General features: G+C 42.6%; 1 protein-coding gene across 1 annotated transcript in view; it reads left to right on the plus strand.

The window, feature by feature from the left end:
• Window positions 1-23,753, plus strand: part of PER3 (period circadian regulator 3) — a 70,594-nt gene that overhangs the window by 12,115 nt on the left and 34,726 nt on the right. The window contains 8 exon segments of the mRNA XM_070474237.1: window positions 4,012-4,154; window positions 8,478-8,556; window positions 11,391-11,497; window positions 11,967-12,019; window positions 12,021-12,124; window positions 19,753-19,858; window positions 21,462-21,590; window positions 22,187-22,313. Coding sequence (XP_070330338.1) covers window positions 4,012-4,154; window positions 8,478-8,556; window positions 11,391-11,497; window positions 11,967-12,019; window positions 12,021-12,124; window positions 19,753-19,858; window positions 21,462-21,590; window positions 22,187-22,313 — 848 coding nt within the window.

Here is a 23,753-nt window from a genome sequence, read left to right on the forward strand (position 1 = left end):
CTTTTTGCGACCCTAAGGACTGTAGCCTGCTAGGCTCCTCTGTCCATGGGGTTCTCCAGGCAAGAATACTGGAGTGGGTTGCCATGCCTTCCTCCAGGGATCTTCCCCACCCAAGGATCCAACCCCCATCTCTTGTGTCACCTGCCTTAGCAGGTGGTTTCTTTACCACTAGCACCACTATTCACATATATATTCTTTTTCAGATTCTTTTTCATTACTGGTTATTACAGGATAATTGAATATAGTTCCTTGTGCTGTGTAGGAGGTCTTTGTTGTTTATCTGTTTTATATATATAGTCGTCTGTATCTGTTAATCCCAAGTTCCAAGTTTACCCCTCTGATTTTATTTAGCACTTATTTTGATTCTTCTGTATTCAGCTAGGTCTTCCGTGGATACAAAAGACAAGACCTGGTTCTTGCAAGAAGTTCTTATATTTTGACTGAGAAGATGCATGTACCTGTGAGAAAAGTAGATAGTAATGCAATAGGAGAAAAGACCGGAAAGATCACTCAGATCTGAAGCCCACTGTTGTCTGGGGCTTTTTTGGTTTTGTTTGGTTTTTGTTTTTCAGTCACATTTAAAATTAATTTTTGCAACTTTGAACAACCTTAAAGCAAGATAGGTATATTTATGAGAAGACTTAAAGACTTCCCTAGTGGCTCAGCTGGTAAAGAATCCGCCTGCAACTGAGAGACCCAGGTTTGATCCCTGGGTTGGGAAGATCTCCTGGAGAAGGGAACAGCTACCCCACTCTAGGATTCTGGCCTGGAGAATTCCATGGACTGTATGGTCCGTGGGGTCGCAAAGAGTCAGACATGCCTGAGCGACTTTCACTAAAAGGTCCAGAGACAGAGAACTAGAAAAGAAATCAGAACTTTAATTGTAATTGATTTCTGGTAGAATTCATTAGTGATATTTTTTCTACTTTAAGTTTACTATGACATGTTAATGTTTGTTGTTGTTTGATCGCTCAGTCACTCTTTTGCCACCCCAGCCCGCCAGCTCTTCTGTCTGTAGGATTTCCCAGGCAAGAATACTGGGGTGGGTTGCCATTTCCTCCTGCAGGGGATATTCCCTTCCCAGGAATCAAACCTGTGTCTCCTGCATTGGCAGGAAGATTCTTTACCACTGAGCCTCTGGGAGAGCCCTTCATAGTAAAAGAAAAAAACATTTTAAAATGACATTGCAATCACCAACATTAGTGTTGAAGTTACTGTTAATAAATGGCCTTGATATTTAGAGAAGAGAAGTCCTTGTAATAGATGATTCAGACACTCCATGGACTTGGGGGGACCTGAGCTAATAGTATTCGAATATTGGGGTGGGATATCCTGGAATGGTACAGGGGAGAAGGCCCGTGCCGGTTCCTCTTGTCACTCGCAGGTGAGTTGTTCATGAAGATCTGAGAGCAGCGCCTGCCAGATAGTAAGCGCTATATGTGTTTGTTACTCTAGTAGGTACTAGGACCAAAACAAAGTTCTGCCCTCATGGACTTAGTGTTCTGTAGGGATGGGGGCTAATAGTAAACAACTGTGTAAATATACATGTGTCATTTGTAGTTAAGTTCCATGTAGAACAGTGAGCTGAGTAAGGGAGTTCCGGGCAGTGGAGAGGTTGCCAGTGTATTCACGGTGGTCAAGGAACTCTTCTCTAGTTAGAAGCCTAACTGACCAGAGCCCTGGAGGAGGTGAGGAAGCAGTGTGTTTGAGAGACGACGTCCCGGGCAAGTACAGAGGCCCTGGGCAGAGCACGCCTGGCTCTGGGGAGGAAGGGGACAGGAAGGGTGGAGAAGACAAGGAAGCAGGGGCAGAGACCATAGGACACTCTGACTCCTGGGTGAAACGTTTCGTTCAGGGTAGCCACTTAATTATTTCTAAAACTCCGGGGATTTTCAAAATAATATAAAAACTAGTACAATGAACTGATAGGTACTGCATTTTCCACGAATAACCGTGGCCAGGCCTGTGTCATCTGTTCCACCACCTCATGCCCCCTCTCCTCAGCTCTCTTATCCTTTCCTTCATTGTTATTTCAGAGTCTTGTCCTAACAGTAAGGTTCTTGTCAAGCCTCCAGGTGTTCCTGTTGTTCCTCTGTGGCCGGCAGGAGCTGCTGGTTAACTAGGCTAACAAAGTTAGCTCCTGGCCCGGTGAGAGTCGCCGTTGGTTTTGACACTTCCTTTGTAGCAGACTTGTCATCCCAGGCTCAGCAGAGATGGTTGCTCCGCAGATTCAGGTCCTCGGGCAGTGGCTGCTACAGGGTCACCAGTGCTTCAGGAATGTCCAGTGGGTAGAGACAGGGCATTTCCATTTCTTACAAGGAAATATCACTGAGGGTATGAAAGGCTATGCTGGGTGGGGGATTGGAGCGGGGCGGGGGGGGGGTGGGCGTTGCAGAAGTGGTGTAGCCAGGAGATGGTGGGTCCTGGACCAGGCAGTGGGGCTGGACGTGGAGATACTGTGCATCTTCTGGATGTTTCTGTAGGGGAGGCTTAGCAGTGTATACTGATGGGTTAGTTTGGGGTGTGAGACAAAGTAGTTAAGGTGATGTGGAGGTCTTTGGCTCAAGGTGCCATGTACGGGGTGGAGGAAATTGCAGGATGAGCAGCTGCCTGGAGAGTTGGACGGGGGTGGGGGTGGGGGTGGGGTGGGGAGGGGATTGGGGCGGGAACATGCGGTGAGTTGTGGATGAGTGTGAGATGTCAACTAGAAATCTGCCCCGTGATGCTGGCAAGGTGTTAGTCCAGGAGCCCGGGGTTCAGGGGAGAAGGCCGGGCTAGAGACAGATGCACAGATCATCTATGTATCAGTGGTGTTGAGAAGCCCAGGACCAGGTGACCCCAGAAAAGCACTCACAGAAGTAGGAGAGCCACCGGCAGAAGTACGGGTGCTGGCAGGTCAGTGTCAGCAGAGGGCGCTCTTCTGAGCGGTGAGCTAGGAAGCAGGGTCCCGACTGAGTGCAGAGAAGTGGCCAGAGATGCTAGAGTTTGAGGGGAGCAGAGCGCGCGAAAGCGGGAGGGAGTGAGTGTAGGTGTGGGTCTGCTGGGCGAGCAGATACCCCACCTGAGCATCCGGGCTCATGATGGTCAGAGAGGAGAGGCTTGATGGCAGAAACAGAGCGTGAACCTCAGTCTGGGGCATTTGGTTAGAACCAGGTAGAAACCTCTTCCCGGTAGCTGGGCAATCAAACCGGATGGACATCTCGGGGGTCGTTGTAGAGCCTCCCCGCCCTCAGGAGCCTCTGTGCTGGGTGGCGGAGAGGGTTCCAGCCCTGCTGTTGCCCCCACCAGGCACTGGGTGATGCTGAGCCGAATGCCAAGCCAGCACCAGGCAAGGGGGCAACTTTAAGTGGTGGGGCTGGGTCTGTCCTTTGAACAAGAATGTAGAAAGGAGGGGGTGCCCGGGGGCTGGCTTGGGGGCACTGGTCCCAGGGGACCCTGTTATGTGATGCTTGGTTTAGACACATGAAATGAGATGGACGGCTGTGCCTGTCTCTCTTCCCAGCAGGAGTGGACAGTCATGCTGGAATCTGACCAGTTCACACTCAGAGTGATGAGCCAGGTCTCCAGAAAACCTCTTACTCATCGAATAACAAATCATTGCCCTTGGGTACTAAACATTTAAAGTAACGTTTCCCTTCTTTTAAAAATCAATCTGTTTAACACTGCTGTGTTTACAATGGATAACCAAGGAGGTCCTACTGTCTAGCACAGGGGGCTCTGCTCAATGTGATGTGGCCGCCTGGGTGGGAGGGGAGTTTGGGGAAGAGTGGATACATGTATATGTATGGCCGAGTCCCTTTGTTGTTCACCTGAAACTAACTGTCACAACACTGTTAATCAGCTATCCCCGACTACAAAATAAGAAGTTTTAAAAAGTAAATAAATACGTTTAGACGTTTTAGACTTGGACATGTCTTCCTTGAAAATTACTGAACATTTTCCCTGGCCACGTTTCACCTTGGACTAAGTGGACCCTTCATGACCAGCACTAACCGCTCTTTCCTTCTTCAGCGGAGATGAAGCCGGGGAGCCGCAGCGGCCTTACTGCCCATTCCGGATCACCCCCTACTTGATTGATGTGCATAGCTCGGCCCTCGCGGAGGCTGAGCCCTGCTGTCTCTTGCTGGTGGAGAAGATGCACTCGGGTTACCAACGTAAGCCAGGAGCGTCTGCGTTCAGCTCAGACGTGACGCATCCGCGCATCAGAAAGGAGCCCGTGCAAGCCCGCCTCTTCCCTGAGCCCGTTCTGCCTGACGTCTGTCTGCTGGCCTAGACTTCCGGTGCAGGTGTCTCCTTCAGGGAAGCAGGGCCCCGGGTCCAAGCACAGACTTGGCCACAGATACACAGACTTCCTGTCCTTTCTCTGCTGGTGACCATCCTGTGGTCTTTCCCTTCTGTCCTGTGTCACATAGGAGCACTGAAACTGTTGCACAGAGAAGCCACAAGAATGAGTTAGGTTTTTTAAGTGTTTTGAAAGCCTCCCCCCAAGTAAACAGCGTAGTTTGTTTTCTGATGGCGTAACTATATTGCTAAATTCACATATCAGTATAGAAGCAGCTTCCATTCATTATATTTTGAAATTACAGTCCATTCTGCTTGTAACATGACACATGCTTTTTTGGACTTTATCATCCTGTGCAAAAAAAATTCACACAAATCACAGGGCTTAGGGGAAAATGAGTTTAGGGGCACAACACTCAGTACATTAAAAATTTAAAATAACACAAAATAAGATGGGAGTCTCATAAAATGGTAACACAGCATTACATAATAAATGACTAAGAAATGCACAAATATTACAATAAATGCAGCTCTTCACTGTGGAAAAGCCTTGCAGTTTGCTGTGGACACAGGTGTTGCACGGGCCGCAGCTCGTGCGTTACTATGAGTGCTGGAACGGAAGTCATCTGAAATCAGACGGAGATTTCCATCACCAGGTTGGACAGCATGGCTCACGGCCACCTGGTGCACAGACGCAGCAGCTAGATATTTCATGTGTGTGCAGGCTTCTCTGTGTTCCTAAATGACTCCATTCAACTAGGTGCTCTTTTCTACACTCACCTGTGTTCCTTAAAAATGAAATCCTGCCTAAGCAAATGCAGATTGCAGCATGCCCAAATCATCCCCTAATGTTTGACAACTGCGTTTTCCAAGAGGGCTATAGCAGAACTGACCACGCCAACTTTATTACAGATTAAAAATGTCCATGTTGTACTGACATCTTGGTAGCTTACAGTGAGCGATGTCAGATTTGTGATCTCCAAAGAAGATTTAGCTTCAGGATCAGGGACCAAGCTTGATCACCCAAGAATGTTTGTGTAGCAGAAGCTTTATTACAGTGAAAAAGGACAGAGAAAGCTTCTCACATAGACATCAGAAGGTGACAGAGTGCTCTGCTTGCTAGTCTTACCAATGCCTTAAATACTTTCACCAGACCCACTCCCACAACATACCTCTTAAATTAGTAAGATCAAAACAATAGAAAGGTCTTATCAGACCCACTCACACAATCTTAAGATAACATACATCTTAAGATAACAAGATTAGTCAGAAGGTGCTTGTTAAGAAGGAGGAACATGTCCTGGAGCAAGATACATTGTTGTTATATAATCATTAGTACTCTGCATATAAGTTAAATAAGCAGGCTGACAATATACAGCCTTGACTCCTTTTCCTGTTTGGAACCAGTCTGTTGTTCCATGTCCAGTTCTAACTGTTGCTTCCTGACCTGCATACAGGTTTCTCAAAGGCAGGTCAGGTGGTCTGGTGTTCCCATCTCTTTCAGAATTTTCCACACTTTATTGTGGTAAACACACTCAAAGGCTTTGGCATAGTCAAGAAAGCAGAAATAGATGTTTTTCTGGAACTCTCTTGCTTTTTTGATGATACAGCGGATGTTGGCAATTTGAGCTCTGGTTCCTCTGCCTTTTCTAAATCCAGCTTGAACATCTGAAAATTCACGGTTCATGTATTGCTGAAGCATGGCTTGGAGAATTTTGAGCATTACTTTACTAGCATGTGAGATGAGTGCAACTGTGCGATAGTTTGAGCATTCTTTGGTATTGCCTTTCTTTGGAATTGCAATGAAAACTGACCTTTTCCAGGCCCATGGCCACTGCTGAGTTTTCCAAATTTGCTGACATATTGAGTGCAGCACTTTCACAGCATCATCTTTCAGGATTTGAAATAGCTCAACTGGAATTCCATCACCTCCACTAGCTTTATTCATAGTGATGCTTCCTAAAGCCCACTTGACTTCACATTCCAGAATATCTGGCTCTAGGTGAGTGATCACACCATCGTGCTTATCTGGGTCATAGAGTTCTTTTTCATATAGTTCTTCTGTGTATTCTTGCCACCTCTTCTTAATATCTTCTGCTTCTGTTAGGTCCATACCATTTCTGTTCTTTATTAAGCCCATCTTTGTGTGAAATGTTCCCTTGGTATCTCTAACTTTCTTGAAGAGATCTCTAGTCTTTCCCATTCTATTGTTTTCCTCTATTTCTCTGCATTGATAGCTGAGGAAGGCTTTCTTATCTCTCCTTGTTTTTCTTTGGAACTCTGCATTCAGATGCTTATATCTTTCCCTTTCTCCTTTGCTTTTCGCTTCTCTTCTTTTCACAGCTATTTGTAAGGCCTCCTCAGACAGCCATTTTGCCTTTTTGCACTTCTTTTTCTTGGAAATGATCTTGCTCCCTGTCTCCTGTACAATGTCAGTTCATCAGGCACTTTGTCTATCAGATCTAGTCCCTTAAATCTATTTCTCACTTCCACTGTATAATCGTAAGGGATTTGATTTAGGTCATACCTAAATGGTCTAGTGGTTTTCCCCACTTTCTTCAATTTAAGTCTGAATTTGGCAATAAGTTCATGATCTGAGCCATAGTCAGCTCCCGGTCTTGTTTTTTTCTGACTATTTAGAGCTTCTCCATTTTTGGCTGCAAAGAATATAATCAATCTGATTTTGGTGTTGGCCATCTGATGATGTCCATGTGTAGAGTCTTCTCTTGTGTTGTTGGAAGAGGATGTTTGCTATGACCAGTGTGTTCTCTTGGCAAAGCTCTATTAGCCTTTGCCCTGCTTCATTCTGTACTCCAAGGCCAAATTTGCCTGTTACCCTAGGTGTTTCTTGACTTTCTACTTCTGCATTCCAGTCCCCTATAATGAAAAGGACATCTTTTTTGGGTGTTAGTTCTGAAAGGTCTTGTAGGTCTTCATAGAACTGTTCAACATCGTCTTCTTTAGCGTTAATGGTCAGGGCATAGACTTGGATTACCATGATGTTGAATGGTTTGCCTTGGAAGTGAACAGAGATCATTCTGTTGTTTTTGAGATTGCATCCAAGTACTGCATTTTGGACTCTTTTGTTGACTATGATGGCCACTCCATTTCTTCTAAGGGATTCCTGCCCACAGTAGTAGATATAATGGTCATCTGAGTTAAATTCACCATTCCAGTCCATCTTAGTTTGCTGATTTCTAGAATGTCGACATTCACTCTTGCCATCTCCTGTTTGACCACTTCCAGTTTGCCTTGATTCATGGACCTAACATTCCAAGTTCCTATGCAATATTGCTCTTTACAACTTCAGACCTTGCTTCTATCACCAGTCACAAGCACAACTGGGTGTTGTTTTTGCTTTGGCTCCATCTCTTCATTCTTTCTGGAGTTATTTCTCCACTGATCTCCAGTAGCATATTGGGCACCTACCTTCCTGGGGAGTTCATCTTTCAGTGTCCTATCTTTTTGCCTTTTCATACTGTTCTTGGGGTTCTCAAGGCAAGAATACTGAAGTGGTTTGCCATTCCCTTCTCCAGTGGACCACATTTTGCAACCTCTAAGTATAATAAAACATTTCCATCCTGAATTCTAAATTATTCTGGGTTTCATTGTTGGATTACTTGGGATGAATAAACTCTTCAATGTACACAGACTTTCTCTGTGTTTAACTTGAGTAGGTATTACTTTTTTAAAATGTATTTATTATTTTGGGCTGCGCTGGGTCTCTGTTGCCGCGAGGGCTTCCCCTGGTTGTGGCAAGCGGGGCTCCTCTCTAGTTGCTGTGCGCGGGCTTCTCATTCTGGTGGCTTCTCTTGCTGTGGAGCAGAGGCGCCAGGTGAATGGGCTTCAGTCTGTAGCACATGGGCTGGCTCTCAAGGAGGGTTCAGTAGTTACGGCTCCTGCGTTTGGTTGCTCCGAAGCACGTGGGCTGTTCCTGGACCAGAGGTTAAACCCATGTTCCCTGAACTATAAGGCAAATTCGCAACCACTGGGCCACCAGAGAATCCCACAGGTTTTACCTTTTGACCTAATTAAAATATAGTTAATAATGAAAATTATTAGATTTGGCTGCTCAAAGGCCTGCCCCTTAAGTGAGATTTCTGTCGTATCATGTAGAGTTTGTTGCCTTTTTAATATGTTAAGTGGATAATTAATTAGATATTTGTCTCTAAAACGAGTCTTTCTCTTCTTCACAGCTCCTCAAATCCCAGCAGATAAACGAATTTTTACCACAACACATACTCCTGGTTGTGTTTTTCTTGAAATAGATGGAAGGTAAGTACTTCTTTAAGCCTAAAAGAAATTTGTTTTGGAAAATAAATTAAAATATTTAAAACTTTATGTTTAATGCACATCTACATAATGACATCTATCCATTTGCCCATTTGATGTTTGTCAGTTTGAATTTGTGTCGTCTAAAATTTTAACGTATCTTGCTTGTTATACTTCTAAGATTTACAAGTTATCATATTTGATTTTAAAGCTTTAGGTAAGTCAGAAATTATTTTTATGTACTGCCCAAGAGGACAGTGAACCTTGGACACATTGTATATCAGTGTTAGTCCCCCAGTCATGTCCAACTCTTTGCAATCTCATGGACTATATATAGCCCACCAGGCTCCTCTGTCCATGAGATGCTCCAGGCAAGAATATTGGAATGAGTAGTCATTCCCTTCTCCTGGGGATCTTCTCGACCCAGGGATCGGAGCTGTGTCTCCTGCATTGTATTTACCATCTGCAGCCCCAGGGAAGCCCACATAGTATATAATTATGGTCAAAATGAGCCCTAGACTCTGGCCTCTGAGCCCTGTGCACATATATTGCTTGCTGTAGGCAAGTGCTTCCCAGTTTATGATGAATTTTTATTAGTCTGAAGTAAAGGGGGAAAGGAGCAAGAAAAATAAGGCAGGTTTCTTTTTTTGTAAAGCTAAGTTTATTTAATTTAAAGAATTGTTACTTGTTTTGAACGTATGTCCTACCTACTTTTTTTAGTTATTAAAATAGTCTTTGTTATTTAACAGGTAGTGATAGTAGATAATCATCATTGCTTATTGTTGTTTTTTTATAACTTTATTTGGGAAAATGAAACATTGTTATCCTCTGATCGTATCCTTCGTCTTCCCCCACGCTTGTGTAAAAATTTTACTTTGTGAAATCTGAAAATCTGAGAACTAATACATCAATCTTATTATAGGTGAGCATAAAGCAAAAATGTAAAAAAACTTGACACAGTTATGGTAGGTATTAATTTTGGTTTTAAAAATTTTTTAACATCTAGGAAATTCCCTGGCGATCCAGTGGTTAGTACTCAGCACTTCCACTGCTGAGAGCCTGGATTCAATCTCTGAACAGGAAACTAAGATCCCACAAACTGTGCATTGAGGCCAAAAAAAAGAAAGCTTTAAAAAAAGTTGTTTTAACATCCGGAAATGGATTTATTATCCATTTATTACCATTTAGTTATCATGAAACTAAACAGTAATCAGAGAAGGCAATGGCACCCCACTCCAGTACTCTTGGCTGGAAAATCCCATGGGCAGAGGAACCTGGTGGGCTGCAGTCCATGGGGTCGCGAAGAGTCGGACACGACTGAGCGACTTCACTTTCACTTTTCATACCCATGCATTGGAGAAGGAAATGGCAGCCCACTCCAGTGTTCTTGCCTGGAGAATCCCAGGGACGGGGGAGCCTGGTGGGCTGCCGTCTGTGGGGTCGCACAGAGTCGGACACGACTGAAGCGACTTAGCAGCAGCAGCAACAGCAGCAGACAGTAGTAGCGAGTTACTTTGTATAATTTAATCTGTACAAGGTAAGAAAATTTAGCTTAAGATATTCTGAAAATAGCTTAAGTTTACTGCATTAGAAAGTATGGTTAGGAATCCAGGCTTGCACTGTAGGGGGTGTGGATTCAATCCCTGGTTGAGAAACTTAAGATACTGAATATCATGAGGGTGTGGCAAAAAATAACAAAGATTATATATACATGAGCTTCCTGGTGGCTCAGACAGTAAAGCATCTGCCTGCAATGCCGAAGACCTGGGTTTGATCCTTGGGTCAGGAAGATCCCCTGGAGAAGGAAATGGCAACCTACTCCCATGGAAAATGGAAATGGAAGGCAGGAAATGGAAAATCCCATGGACAGAGGAGCCTGGCAGGCTACATACAGTCCATGGGGTTGCAAAGAGTTGGACACGACTGAGCGACTTCACTTTCTTTCTTTCTTTCTTTCTTATATATAAATGAGAAAAAGAAAGTATTTGTGAATTTATACACATAGAAAATGTTTACAGAGTCAGTTTTTTTCTAAGTCATCTTGAATGTCTGGTCATTAGAATTTTCTTATGAACATTTATCCTACAAATGTCTCTGTGACTGGTCCTCTATTTGATACTACTGTTTGGGAGACATTTGTTTTTGTATACTTTTAAATACTCTGTATAAATTTATAGCCTGCTTTCTTCATTTAACATGATAAGCATTTTTCTATGTTATAATATGATCTTTGTAGACTTTTTAAAAGGCAGTGCAATAGAGGGCCTCAAGAGACCTCTGAAAAAGTGAAAAATGTTAGTTGCTCAGTCATGTCTGACTCTTTGTGACCCCATGGATTGTAGCCCACCACTCCTCTGTCCATGGGAATTCTCCAGGCAAGAATATCAGAATGGGTTGCCATTCCCTTCTTCAGGGGATCTTCCCCACCCAGGGATCAAACCCAGTTCTCCTGCATTGCAGGTGGGCTCTTTACTGCCTGAGCCACCAGGGGAGCCCTCTGAGACCTCTGTGGAACTTGTGAAAAGTATAGACTCCAAGTCTCACCCCAGAAACGCTGATTTAGGAAGCAGTGAGCCTGCAAATCTGGTTTTTGGAAGTTTGGTAGGTGATTTTGATGCAACACCTCTGGTAACCAATGCTTCTTAGATTGTGTTAACCCTTTCCCCACAGTATAGGCACTCAGGTTGCTTGCAGCTTTTATAAATGCTGTAATGAACATCTCTGCATACCTTTTCTTCATATTTAGAGTTTATCTGAAAAGTACTGTTGAAAGTGCGTAAGGTTTCAACAGTCACTTGCTGCGAGTGACATGCCACCTGTGCTGTGTCTGTGCTCAGGGCCGTGCCTTTCCTGGGTTACCTACCTCAGGACCTGATCGGGACATCCATCCTAGCGTACCTGCACCCAGAAGATCGCTCTCTGATGCTTGCCGTGCACCAAAAAGGTAAGCACCTGCTTCTTTACAGGAGGGCATTTTTTTTTTTCCACTGATCTTCTTAAATTTTTCATTTCATTTCTCACTAGAGCTACTCTCAAGCACTAATATCATTAGAAGTGCTCAGTCACTCCGTCCTGTGCAGCTGCCTGGACTGTAGCCCACCCCCATGGAATTTTTCAGGCAGGAATGCTGGAGTGGGTTGCCATTTACTCCCCCGGGGGATCTTCCCAACCCAGGAATCGAACCCATCTCTTGTGCATTGGCAAGCAGTGCCACTAGTGCCATGAGTGCCACTTGGGAAGCCCCTTACTCATCAGAATCTTATCTTTAATCAAGAAAACAGTGTGTGGAAACTATTGAAACAATATTTTTTTTCTATTCTGATATTTTCAAACATTTACAAATAAGTGCCTTAAGAGAGGCATTTGTAACAAACATTCATGTTAAATAACTTCTGTCTTATTGTTTTACGTAGTCTTGAAGTATGCCGGCCATCCTCCCTTTGAACACCTGCCCATTAGATTTTGGGGGATTACATGGGGATTACATCATACTGGACTCCAGTTGGTCCAGCTTCGTGAACCCATGGAGCCGGAAGGTTTCTTTCATCATCGGTCGCCATAAAGTGCGAAAGTAAGTCAATCAGTTTTCACATTTTCTAAAAAATGTTTTTTCAAATAACATTCTCAGGCCTGTTGACTCCCCTTTGAATCAGTTGACACATGAACTCAACAAAGAGCAGGTTTTTGACAGTTTCTAGAAGACAGTTTGGCCTTTAAATATTAAGAGCCTTGTAATATTTCTACTTCTACTTCCTTGGCCTAGTAACTCTATTATGGGAGTATTCTAAAGAAATAAGTCTAAATACAGAGAGCTTTGTAAAGAAAAGACAGATTCTGCAATGTTATTTAATTGTAATAGCTTGTTATTGTTGTTATTCAATGGCTAAGTCATGTCCGACGCTTCTTGATCCCATGGACGCACACCAGGCTTTCCTGTCCTTCACTGTCTCGTGGAGTTTACTCATACTCTTGTCCACTGAGTTGATGATGCTGTCTAATCATCTCATCCTCTGCTTTCCCCTTCTCCTTCAGTCTTTCCAGGCATCAGCATCTTTTTCAGTGAGTCAGCTCTTTGTATCAGGTGGCCAAAGTACTGGAGCTTCAGCTTCAGCATCACTCCTTCCAATGAATATTCAGGATTGATTTCCTTTAGGATTGACTAATAATAGCTTAAATGTCATCATTAAGAAGTTCTGAAATATTTCTTTGACGTGTTATTATATTGATCCAATGAAAATTTTTATAGAAAGTATGTATCATGGGAAATTGATATATTAGATGGTGGGAAAAGCAGCCTGCAGAATTTTTATACAGCCTAATTATGTTTAAAACAAATGCTATGAAATAGGAAAAAGAAGATTAGAAAGAAATAAAATATAAATTTTGATTATGTTTGGATAGTGGATTTGGAGTAAGTGGTTTTTTTCCCCCTTTTTTTCCTTTTCTCAATTTTTTCATTCTCTTTAGTGAGCATATAAGATTTTTTTTATTTTTTCTATTTTTTTCCTTTTCTTCTACTGTCAAATTCCACTTATTTGTCTCAATTTCGTTATGTATTTATTTTTAAAAAATAGATTCTTTCATATTTATTTGCCTGCCAGCACAGCTAATTCACGCCTGCTTGATTATTGTTTCTTGTCCGTGTAACAACCTTACAAATCAATCCCAAGCAACCTGGACCATTGTTCTTATAGTCTGATATCCTGTTGGTCCCTGGGCTTTGTGGTCCATATAAAATTGACCTATAGGTTTCTCAGCCAGCCCATAAGTTTCCCTTTGATGTCTGTTTCTGTTAGGAATGGGAATTATACCTAACTCTTCAGTATTAAATTGAATAAAGTGGGGAAAACCACTAGACCATTCAGGTATGACCTAAATCAAATCCCTTATGATTATACAGTGGAAGCGAGAAATAGATTTAACAGACTAGATCTGATAGACAGAGTGCTGGAGAACTATGGACAGAGGTTCGTGGCATTGTACAGGAGACAGGGAGCAAGACCATCCCTAAGAAAAGAAATGCAAAAAGGTAAAATGGCTGTCTGAGGAGGCCTTACAGATAGCTGTGAAAAGAAGAGAAGTGAAAAGCAAAGGAGAAAAGGAAAGATATAAGCATCTGAATGCAGAGTTCCAAAGAATAGCAAGGAGAGATAAGAAAGCCTTCCTCAGTGATCCATGCAAAGAAATAGAGGAAAACAGCAGAATGGAAAAGACTAGAGATCTCTTCAAGAAAATTAGAGATACCAAGGGAACATTTCATGCAAAGATGGGCACAATAAAGAAATGGTATGGACCTAACAGAAGCAGAAGATATTAAGAAGAGGTGGCAAGAATACACAGAAGAACTGTACAAAAAAGATCTTCATGACCTAGATAATCACGATGGTGTGATCACTCACCTGGAGCCAGACATCCTGGAATGTGAAGTCAAGTGGGCCTTAGCAAGCATCACTACAAACAAAGCTAGTGGAGGTGATGGAATTCCAGTTGAGCTATTTCAAATCCTGAAAGATGATGCTGTGAAAGGGCTGCACTCAATATGTAAGCAATATGTCAGTTTTTGGAAAACTCAGCAGTGGCCACGGGCCTGGAAAAGGTCAGTTTTCATTCCAATCCCAAAGAAAGGCAATGCCAACGAATGCTCAAACTATCGCACATTTGCACTCATCTCACATGCTAGTAAAATAATGCTCAAAAATCTACAAGCCATGCTTCAGCAATACGTGAACCGTGAACTTCCAGATGTTCAAGCTGGTTTTAGAAAAGGCAGAGGAACCAGAGCTCAAATTGCTAACATCCGCTGTATCATCAAAAAAGCAAGAGAGTTCCAGAAAAACATCTATTTCTGCTTTCTTGACTATGCCAAAGCCTTTGAGTGTGTTTACCACAATAAAGTGTGGAAAATTCTGAAAGAGATGGGAATACCAGACCACCTGACCTGCCTCTTGAGAAACCTGTATGCAGGTCAGGAAGCAGCAGTTAGAATGGACATGGACCAACAGACTGGTTCCAAATTGGAAAAGGAGTCAAGGCTGTATATTGTCACCCTGCTTATTTAACTTATATGCAGAGCACATCATGAGAAACGCTGGGCTGGAAGAAGCACAAGCTGGAATCAAGATTGCCAGGAGAAATATCAATAACCTCAGATATGCAGATGACACCACCCTTATGGGAGAAAGTGAAGAAGAACTAAAGAGCCTCTTGATGAAAGTGAAAGAGGAGAGTGAAAAAGTTGGCTTAAAGCTCAACATTCAGAAAACAAAGATCATGGCATCCTGTCCCATCACTTCATGGCAAATAGATGGGGAACAGTGGAAACAGTGGCTGACTTTATTTTGGGGGGCTCCAGAATCACTGCAGATGGTGATTGCAGCCATGAAATTAAAAGACGCTTACTCCTTGAAAGGAAAGTTATGACTAATCTAGACAGCATATTAAAAAGCAGAGACATTACTTTGCCAACAAAGGTCCATCTAGTCAAGGCTATGGTTTTTCCAGTAGTCATGTATGGATATGAGAGTTGGACGGTGAAGAAAGCTGAGCACCGAAAAATTAATGCTTTTGAATTGTGGTGTTGGAGAAGACTCTTGAGATTCCCTTGGACTGCAAGAAGATCCAATCAGTCCATGCTAAAGGAGATCAGTCCTGGGTGCTCATTGTAAGAACTGATGTTGAGCCTGAAACTCCAGTACTTTGGCCACCTGATGCGAAGAGCTGATTAGTTTGAAAAGACCCTGATGCTGGAAAAAATTGAGGGCAGGAGGAGAAGGGGACAACAGAAGATGAGATGGTTGAGTTGGTGATGCTGTCTAATAATCTCATCCTTTGCTGTCCCCTTCTCCTTTTGCCTTCAGTCTTTCCCAGCATCAGCGTCATTTCCAATGTGTTGGCTCTTTGCCTCACGTGGCCAAAATATTGGGTTGCTAAGAATTGGACATGACTTAGCGGCTGAACAAGAACAACAGCAGCAGTATAATACCGAAGTTCAGTTCAGTCGCTCAGTCATGTCCGACTCTTTGTGACCCCATGAACTGCAGCACTCCAGGCCTCCCTGTCCCTCACCAGCTCCCGGAGTTTACCCAGTCTCATGTCCATTGGGTCAGTGATGCCATCCAACCATCTCATCTCAGTCCAAGGGACTCTCAAGAGTCTTCTCCAACACCACACTTTGAAAGCGTCAGTTCGAAAACACTCAGCCTTCCTTACGGTCTAACTCTCACATCTGTACATGACCACTGGAAAAACCATAGATTGATAAATTATCTTTGTATTTTTTAATGCAACTTTGTAGACATAAGCATAAAACTAAGAACAGTAGATCTCCCAGTCAGACTTATTTTATCCTGTGTTAATATTGTGATGGAGTGATGCTGGGCCATGGTGAGATAGGCCTCAGGTTGTTCTGACCTGACTGTGCTCTAGGGGTCAGCCTCTCAGCAGAGTGAGTCTGCAGCCTTAGTGGAAGTATCAGGCTCCCTGCAGCCCTGACTCATGAGGCTGATTTGAGGTAGAAGACTAATCTGATAATTAAGGTAGCTAATATGATTGCCAAGGAAGAGCTGTTCATGTTGATCAGCCGAATAGGGAAACCTGTTGGGAAATGAAGATAAAATTAGATGGTTGCTTAGAATATAGGAAACCCCACTTCCTCTGATGAGATGTCCATCTTGGTGGCTGTTGACTGGTGTGAGTACCTCCCCATCAGCACCAGAGGAGGGTCCTAGATTTATTCTCCAACTGTCCTTTCCATTCTTTGATTTAAAAGTGTGTGGAATAGGGGCTTTCAGTGGCTAATAAGTAAAAAATCTCTCTTGGTACACGTCACATTGCACTTGAAAATATGTGAGTTATTTTCAAATATCTTTTGATACCGATTTCTAGCATAGTTCCACAGTGATAAGAGAACAGACTCTGTAGGATTTCAGTACCTTTAGACCATGAAATTTTTGCACCTTGTTTTATGTCCCTGAATATGTTCCAGTGTCTCCTAGTTTAGACTCTATGGGAGCTTGAATATAATTTGGATCCTATCGTTGTATGAAAATTGTATAAATCTTAGTTATGTTCAACTGGTTCACAGTGCTTCTCAGGTTTGCTATATCCTTTTACTTCTCTGTATATTCATTCTGCTAATTTTTGAGAGTTTGATATTGAGTGTGTGTGTGTTAGTCACTGAATTGTGCCTCTTTGTGACCCCATGGACTATAGGTTTCCAGGCTCCTCAGTCCATGAAATTCTTCAGGCAAGAATATTGGAGTGGGTAGTCATTTCCTTCTCCAGGGGATCTTCCCAACCCAGGAATCGAACCCAGGTTTCCTGCATTGTAGGCGGGTTCTTTACCATCTGAGCCACCAGGAAAACCCTTTGATATTGAAACCCCAACTAAAAATCTTAATTTTCTACTTTAAAAAATAATTTATATATATGTATGTATATATACACACACACACACACACACACACACACACACACACACACATAGTGGGGCTATATGTAACTCTCCTCTATTTTCCAAGTCTTCTGTAAATATCATACTTTCATAATTTAAAAAAAGGAAAGAGAAAAAATTACTTAAAAAAAAATATATATGGAGTAGGGACTTCCCTGGTGGTCCAGTGGTTAAAAATTCGAGTTCCATTGCAGGGGGTGCAGGTGTGATCCCCAGTTGGGTAGCTAAGACCCTACATACCTCGAGGCTAAAAAGCCAACACATAAAACAGAAACAATATTGTAATAAATTCAATAAAGACGTTAAAAATGGTCCACATCAAAAAAAAATCTTAAAAATATGTGGAATAAATGGACATATTAGTACTTACAGTGTTTTCAGTGTTTTTTAAAGATTCTACCAATATTTGCATCTCCACATGCAGGATTATGTGAGGGAAAGCATTTAGAGTCTAGTAGGTATTAACCTCTCACAGAATAATACTTATCTGTTACGTTTATATAGTTAGTTTAGTGCATTTATTCCTTCAGTAAGTATTTACGGAGTACCTGCTGAGTCAGGCGTTGCGCTGGACCCCAAGGATGGGGTTGTAAACAGAGCAGACGTTCTCCTTGCCTCCGTGTAGCCCAGCGCACACGGGAAAAGAAGCGGTGCTGTGACACATGGGTAGAGTTTTGGAAAGGTGACAGCTGAGTGGGAGGGGGGCTGTGAGAGCGTTCAGTGAGGGACCCTAACCTTAATCTCTCCTCAATATTAAGCAGCTCTCTGGGGAGGAAGGCTAGGTGCCTTCACACATTACCTGTCACATTACAGAAAAAAAAAATCCACATTCGGTGAAACAGAGTCACTTTCTCAGCCATCTCTGAGGGAGGAAGTTGCAAAGAGGAGACGAAAACCAAGTTTCCTTCCTTAGCCCTCAGCCAATTTCCTGACGAGTACCGCAGCCAACTCTTCATGCTGACTTGATAGCATTTGTTGAAGGTGCTGTCTCTCTTGCCTCCATGTGAATAATTTTTTTTTTGGCCGAGTGATGCAGTTTGTGGTATCTCAGTTGGTCTTAGTTCCTTACATGTGCATGCTCAGTCGTGTCTGGCTCTTGGCGATCCTATGGACTGTAGCCTGCCAGCCTCTTCTGTCCATGGGATTCTCCAGGCAAGAATACTGGAGTGGGTTGCCATTCCCTTCTCCAGGGGATCTTCCTAACCCAGGGATCAAACCTGAATCTTGTGCATCTCCCTTCATTGCAGGCAGATTTTTTACCACTGATCCACCAAGGAAGACTTTGTTCCTTGACCAGGGATTGAACCTGAACCCTTGGCAGTGATAGTTCTGAGTCCTGATAGCTAGACCACCAGAGAATCCTCTCATGTAAATCCTTTGAGTGATGTAATGGTGATTAAATGTATAACTCAGTTTTGTAGGAAGGGTCCACACTGGGAGTATCCCAGTCTCATTACATAAAGCCGGACGTCCTATTTTCACTCAGACTTGCACTTGACCAGTGGCCCAGACACCTCTGGATGACACTCAGGCTCACGGCGCATGGGATAGGAGGAGGGGAACGTGGTGGAGCACTTGGAGTGGCGCTCACATATTGTGAGAGTTTCGAAAATGTGGCTTATTCTTTTTTTTTCCCATTTATTTTTATTAGTTGGAGGCTAATTACTTTACAATATTGTAATGGTTTTTGCCATACACTGACATGAATCAACCATGGATTTACATGTGTTCCCCATCCCGATCCCCCCTCCCGCCTCCCTCCCCATCCCATCCCTCTGGGTCATCCCAGTGCACCAGCCCCAAGCACTTGTCTCATGCATCCAACCTGGACTGGAGATCTGTTTCACACTTGATAATATACTGACAATGACTCAGGACCCTCTACACAACAGGAAGTAGCCTTGCTTCATGACGTACATCAAGAATAAGCCACATAGAAAATGTCATTGTCAGTTCCTTCTTTGTTGCTATTCAGCTAGTAGATTTCAGATGCTCTAGAATTTGAATATAAAGAAGGCTGAAGGTTCTGTGACAGCCACATGTTCACCATGAGGATGGGAGCAGAGTCATCTTTATTACACAGCCAAGTGATTAGATACATTAAGCATTGAATGTTGTTTCACAAACTTAAGGTCTTAAAATTTCTTAGAAAAAAAGTGAAAAGTGAAATTGTTAGTTACTCAGTCATGTCTGACTCTTTGCAACTCCATGGACTGTAGCCCACCAGGCTCCTCTGTTCAGGGGGTTCGCTAGGCAAGAATACTGGAGTGGGTTGCCATTTCCTCCCCCAAGTGATCTTCCTGACCCAGGGATCAAATCCAGGTCTCTTTCGTTGAAGGCGAATTTTTACTGTCTGAACCACCAAGGAAGCCCTCAGTTTCAGAACCAGTAGGTTACTCAGTTCATGTTAAATTTTGAGACCAGTAGTTGTTGAACATGCTTTAGTAGCTGAGGAGGTTACTTGTCACTGTTTTAAATTTATACAGATACAGTGCTGAGATGATTATGGGAAGATCAGAGCTATGAAGAGACTAAACTAAAAACTGTTAACATCTCCCTTGTTTCTTAGGATTTTCTCTGCTTCCATAAATAGAATATGAACTTCATATTTTCTGTATTTGGAGTTGAAAAGTTGCTTTGTAAAGACATAGCTTTGTTGTTTGAATATTCTATTAAAGATCACTTTAGACTTCATTATGAATGAATCTTAAATTGCATGACTCAGTCTTTCCCTTGGCATTTTGTAGGAGTCCACTAAACAAGGATGTTTTTGCCACCAGAGTAAAAAAGATGAGCAGTGATGACAAAGACATCACAGAATTACGAGAACAAATTCAGAAACTTCTCTTACAGGTAAAGTGAGAGATTTTTTAAAAAACAAACACAAAATTCTCATAGTTGTGTTTAATTTTAACATTCAGTGTTAGTAAAGTCATTTCACAGAAATAAACTGTGAGCCTTACCCTCTACATTTCAGAAATTTTTGTCTTCCTCTTTTTAAGTTAAATTTCATTAATCTTGTTTTCCTTTATCTGTGTTAAATACACAGGACATTTTTGTAAGAACCCTTTTGAAGACAGCATACTGAGTCACAGGAAGCAATTAGACAAAGAAGTTATTTCTAAATTAGAGAATTCTTGTGTTTCAAATGCTGCCAGTGTTTTAGCTTTGTTATTCTTTGAAATAATTAATTTTAAAAGTGGGGGAGGGGTGGCGGATCTCAGTATCTCTAATCATTATGGGGCAAAAGTATGAAAAAACTATTACCTGCTGAAAACAAGTACCAAAATGATTACTACTAGAGAGTCAATCAATAAACTTGATGAGTATTTACTGATAGTGAAAGAGGAAAGGAGCAGGTTGCCCTGACTGGACTGACTCCATTTTTAAAAGAAAAGGAACTCCATCTTACAGTCTCGGCGAACTTTTGGACTATATATCTAGGAGGCCATGAAGATAAAATACCAGCAGCCGAATAGGCCTCCCGGGCGTATTCCCAGGCAGACCCCGTACCTAGACCTCCCAGAGCCAGAAGAAATGCAATGTCCACTATGTAATCAATCACTATCTGTAATCTTAATAATACCTATTGCTGTTGGCTAAGTTGTATGTCCAGATAGCTTTAGAATGTGAATTTATGGCTATAACCTGATTGTATCTTTTAATAACATTGTCCAGAGTGGGTTTTAAAGAATTTGGGGATGGGGGCTTGGGTACCTACACTTTGGATATAAACAGTTGTCACAAAAATCAGTCAGGGTCCCTGGGTCAAGAGGAAACTCTGCCTCGGACCCACCAATGTAATAAACTGCACTCCACTATTCACGCTGTCCTGAGTGAGTTTGCTTCCCGGAGCATTTGGCTACAACAGTGGTATCACTAAAACTGTTGGTCAGTAGTAATTTTCAAAATGTCGTTGATAAAATCTCTGTTATTCAGTTGCTAAGTTGTGTCCGACTCTTTGCAACCCGATGGACTATAGCACACCAGGCTTCCATGTCATTCACTGTCTCCCAGAGTTTTCTCAAACTCATGTCCATTGAGTTGATGAAGCTATCCAGCCATCTCTAGGGTTCATGAAGTATCTGTTAGGTTTGGAGAGATAGTATGGTATATATTGGTATTTTGTTTGTTCTACCTGTTTTAAATGCAGCATCAAGAGCTAGAGTTTATTTTCATGTTTTGTTAAATTTATTAACTACAGCTTTTAAAAAAATCGTTGGTCTCTAAATATCCACCTAGACTAGAAAAATAAACTCTGCCCTTGAGAATTACTGAGATGAGAAAGAAATGTCCTCTATGTCAGCATCACCCTTCACATGCCGCCCTTAGGATTCCAAAAATTTTCACCTTAATTTAGTGATTACTGCAGGTGAGCTCAAAGGCAGGTAATGCAGATCTCCCCTCTAACTTGCCATGTAACCTGTGGCTACATGGGTCCCCCTCTCTCTCGCAGCCTATTCACGGGAGCATGTCCAGCGGCTACGGGAACCTGGGGAGCAGCAGGTCACAGGAGCCTCAGGTCAGCCTCGTGTCCTCCAGTGAGTCTAGCAGGCACGGCATGGATGAGGTGCCAAAGGCACCGGTGAGCAGGCACACATGTGCTTCCAAGCACATGTCCTTTTCTCCATGTATTGTTACCCGGGACGTCTTAGCGCCTGTTCTTTACCTCGATGTGTGTGGCTTCTCAGTATATGCTCTTGACTTGAAGACCTGATTTGGTCATAGACCTTCTGATCCACTTAGGTTTGGGAAAAATGTCTGTAAAAAGAAAACACCACCTTTAAGAAGGTGTCATTTGGGCTACTTGTATATTTTCTGAAAATTAGCCTGGTGACTTCCCTGGCGGTCCAGTGGTTAAGACTCAGCACTTTCACTGCAGAGGGCATGGGTTCAATCCCTGGTTTGGGAACTAAGGTCCCACATGCCACAGGGTGCAGCCAAAAAAATTAATAAATAAAGCAAAATTAAAATAAAAACTAGCATGTCGTGGACAGGTTGATGCAAAGCCTCATCAGCACCCGTGTGTTGTGGCTCAGTGGAAGAATAAACTGATGCTGTTATGGTGATTTCAGTCATTCTGTCCTCAGAGAACCAAAAGTTACATGTATTTGGTTTATGTATCTCTTGATACACATTGTTATAATCTTTGAAACATTGTTCATCACTCTTTTCCCTAAGTTGACTTTGCAGCAGGTCTGTGCCAGTGTGAACAAGATCAAGAATCTAGGTCAGCAGCTCCACATCAAGTCGAGGGCCAAGTCAGCAAACAAGCCCGTGTCGGGAGCCCGCTCAGGACGGCCTGGGGGTGAGTCATCAGGGCAGCTCTCCACTCTCATGAAGCCAGGACCCCTGGGTGTCGCTACTCAGGTTTACACACCCAGGTGACAGAAGTAACAGTAACCATAATAATGACAGCAGCAGCAGCAGATATTCTCCTGAAAGCTACATGGTGTTAGAATGTAGTCACAGAATACTTCTACTAAAGAACTGATGTTTCTGCTAATTCCAGCTAATTTGTTGATTTCCTCTATATGTTGTTGAGTCTCTAAGTCACATCTAACTCTTTGTGGCCTCATGGACTGGAGATGCCACCCAACCATCTTGTCCTCTCTCATCCTCTTCTTCCCCTGCCATCAATCTTTACCAGTATCAGGGTCTTTTCCAGTGAGTTGTCTCTTTACACCAGGTGTCCAAAGTACTGGAGCTTCAGCTTCAACATCAGTCCTTACAATGAATACTCAGGGTTGATTTCTTTTAAGATTAACTGGTTTGATCTCCTTGCAGTCCAAGGGACTCTCCAGCACCACAGTTCCTCTGCATGAGCAATTTATAAACAAAACTTGTTAATTGTAGAATACATTTCAGATAATCAAATATTATTAGAATGATAATCCCTTCCTGTCATTTCAAACAAATGGAGAATGTCAGCGACCTAAATTGAATGGAAAACTTGGTCTTTTTCTTGCTTATATGCTTTTCTTTTCTCAATACGAGGTAAGGAGCATTTCAGAATTGGATCAATCATGATAGTTGACATTATTTTGAGAAGTTAGTCTATATGCATTATAGGTCCACTGGAGAAGGGAATGGCAAACCACTTCAGTATTCTTGCCTTGAGAACCCCATGAACAGTATGAAAAGGCAAAAAGATAGGACACTGAAAGATGAACTCCCCAGGAAAGTAGGTGCCCAATATGCTACTGGAGATCAGTGGAGAAATAACTCCAGAAAGAATGAAGAGATGGAGCCAAAGCAAAAACAACACCCCGTTGTGCTTGTGACTGGTGATAGAAGAATGCTGTAATATTGCATAGGAATCTGGAATGTTAGGTCCATGAATCAAGGCAAATTGGAAGTGGTCAAACAGGAGATGGCAAGAGTGAGTGTCGACATTCTAGAAATCAGCAAACTAAGATGGACTGGAATGGGTGAATTTAACTCAGATGACCATTGTATCTACTACTGTGGGCAGGAATCCCTTAGAAGAAATGGAGTGGCCATCATAGTCAACAAAAGAGTCCAAAATGCAGTACTGGATGCAATCTCAAAAACGACAGAATGATCTCTGTTCACTTCCAAGGCAAACCATTCAACATCATGGTAATCCAAGTCTATGCCCTGACCATTGACGCTGAAGAAGCTGAACTTGAATGTTTCTATGAAGACCTACAAGACTTTTTAGAACTAACACCCAAAAAAAGATGTCCTTTTCATTATAGGGGACTGGAATGCAGAAGTAGGAAGT

Source organism: Odocoileus virginianus, chromosome 11 (assembly GCF_023699985.2).
Source record: "Odocoileus virginianus isolate 20LAN1187 ecotype Illinois chromosome 11, Ovbor_1.2, whole genome shotgun sequence".
NCBI classification, from domain to species: domain Eukaryota; kingdom Metazoa; phylum Chordata; class Mammalia; order Artiodactyla; family Cervidae; genus Odocoileus; species Odocoileus virginianus.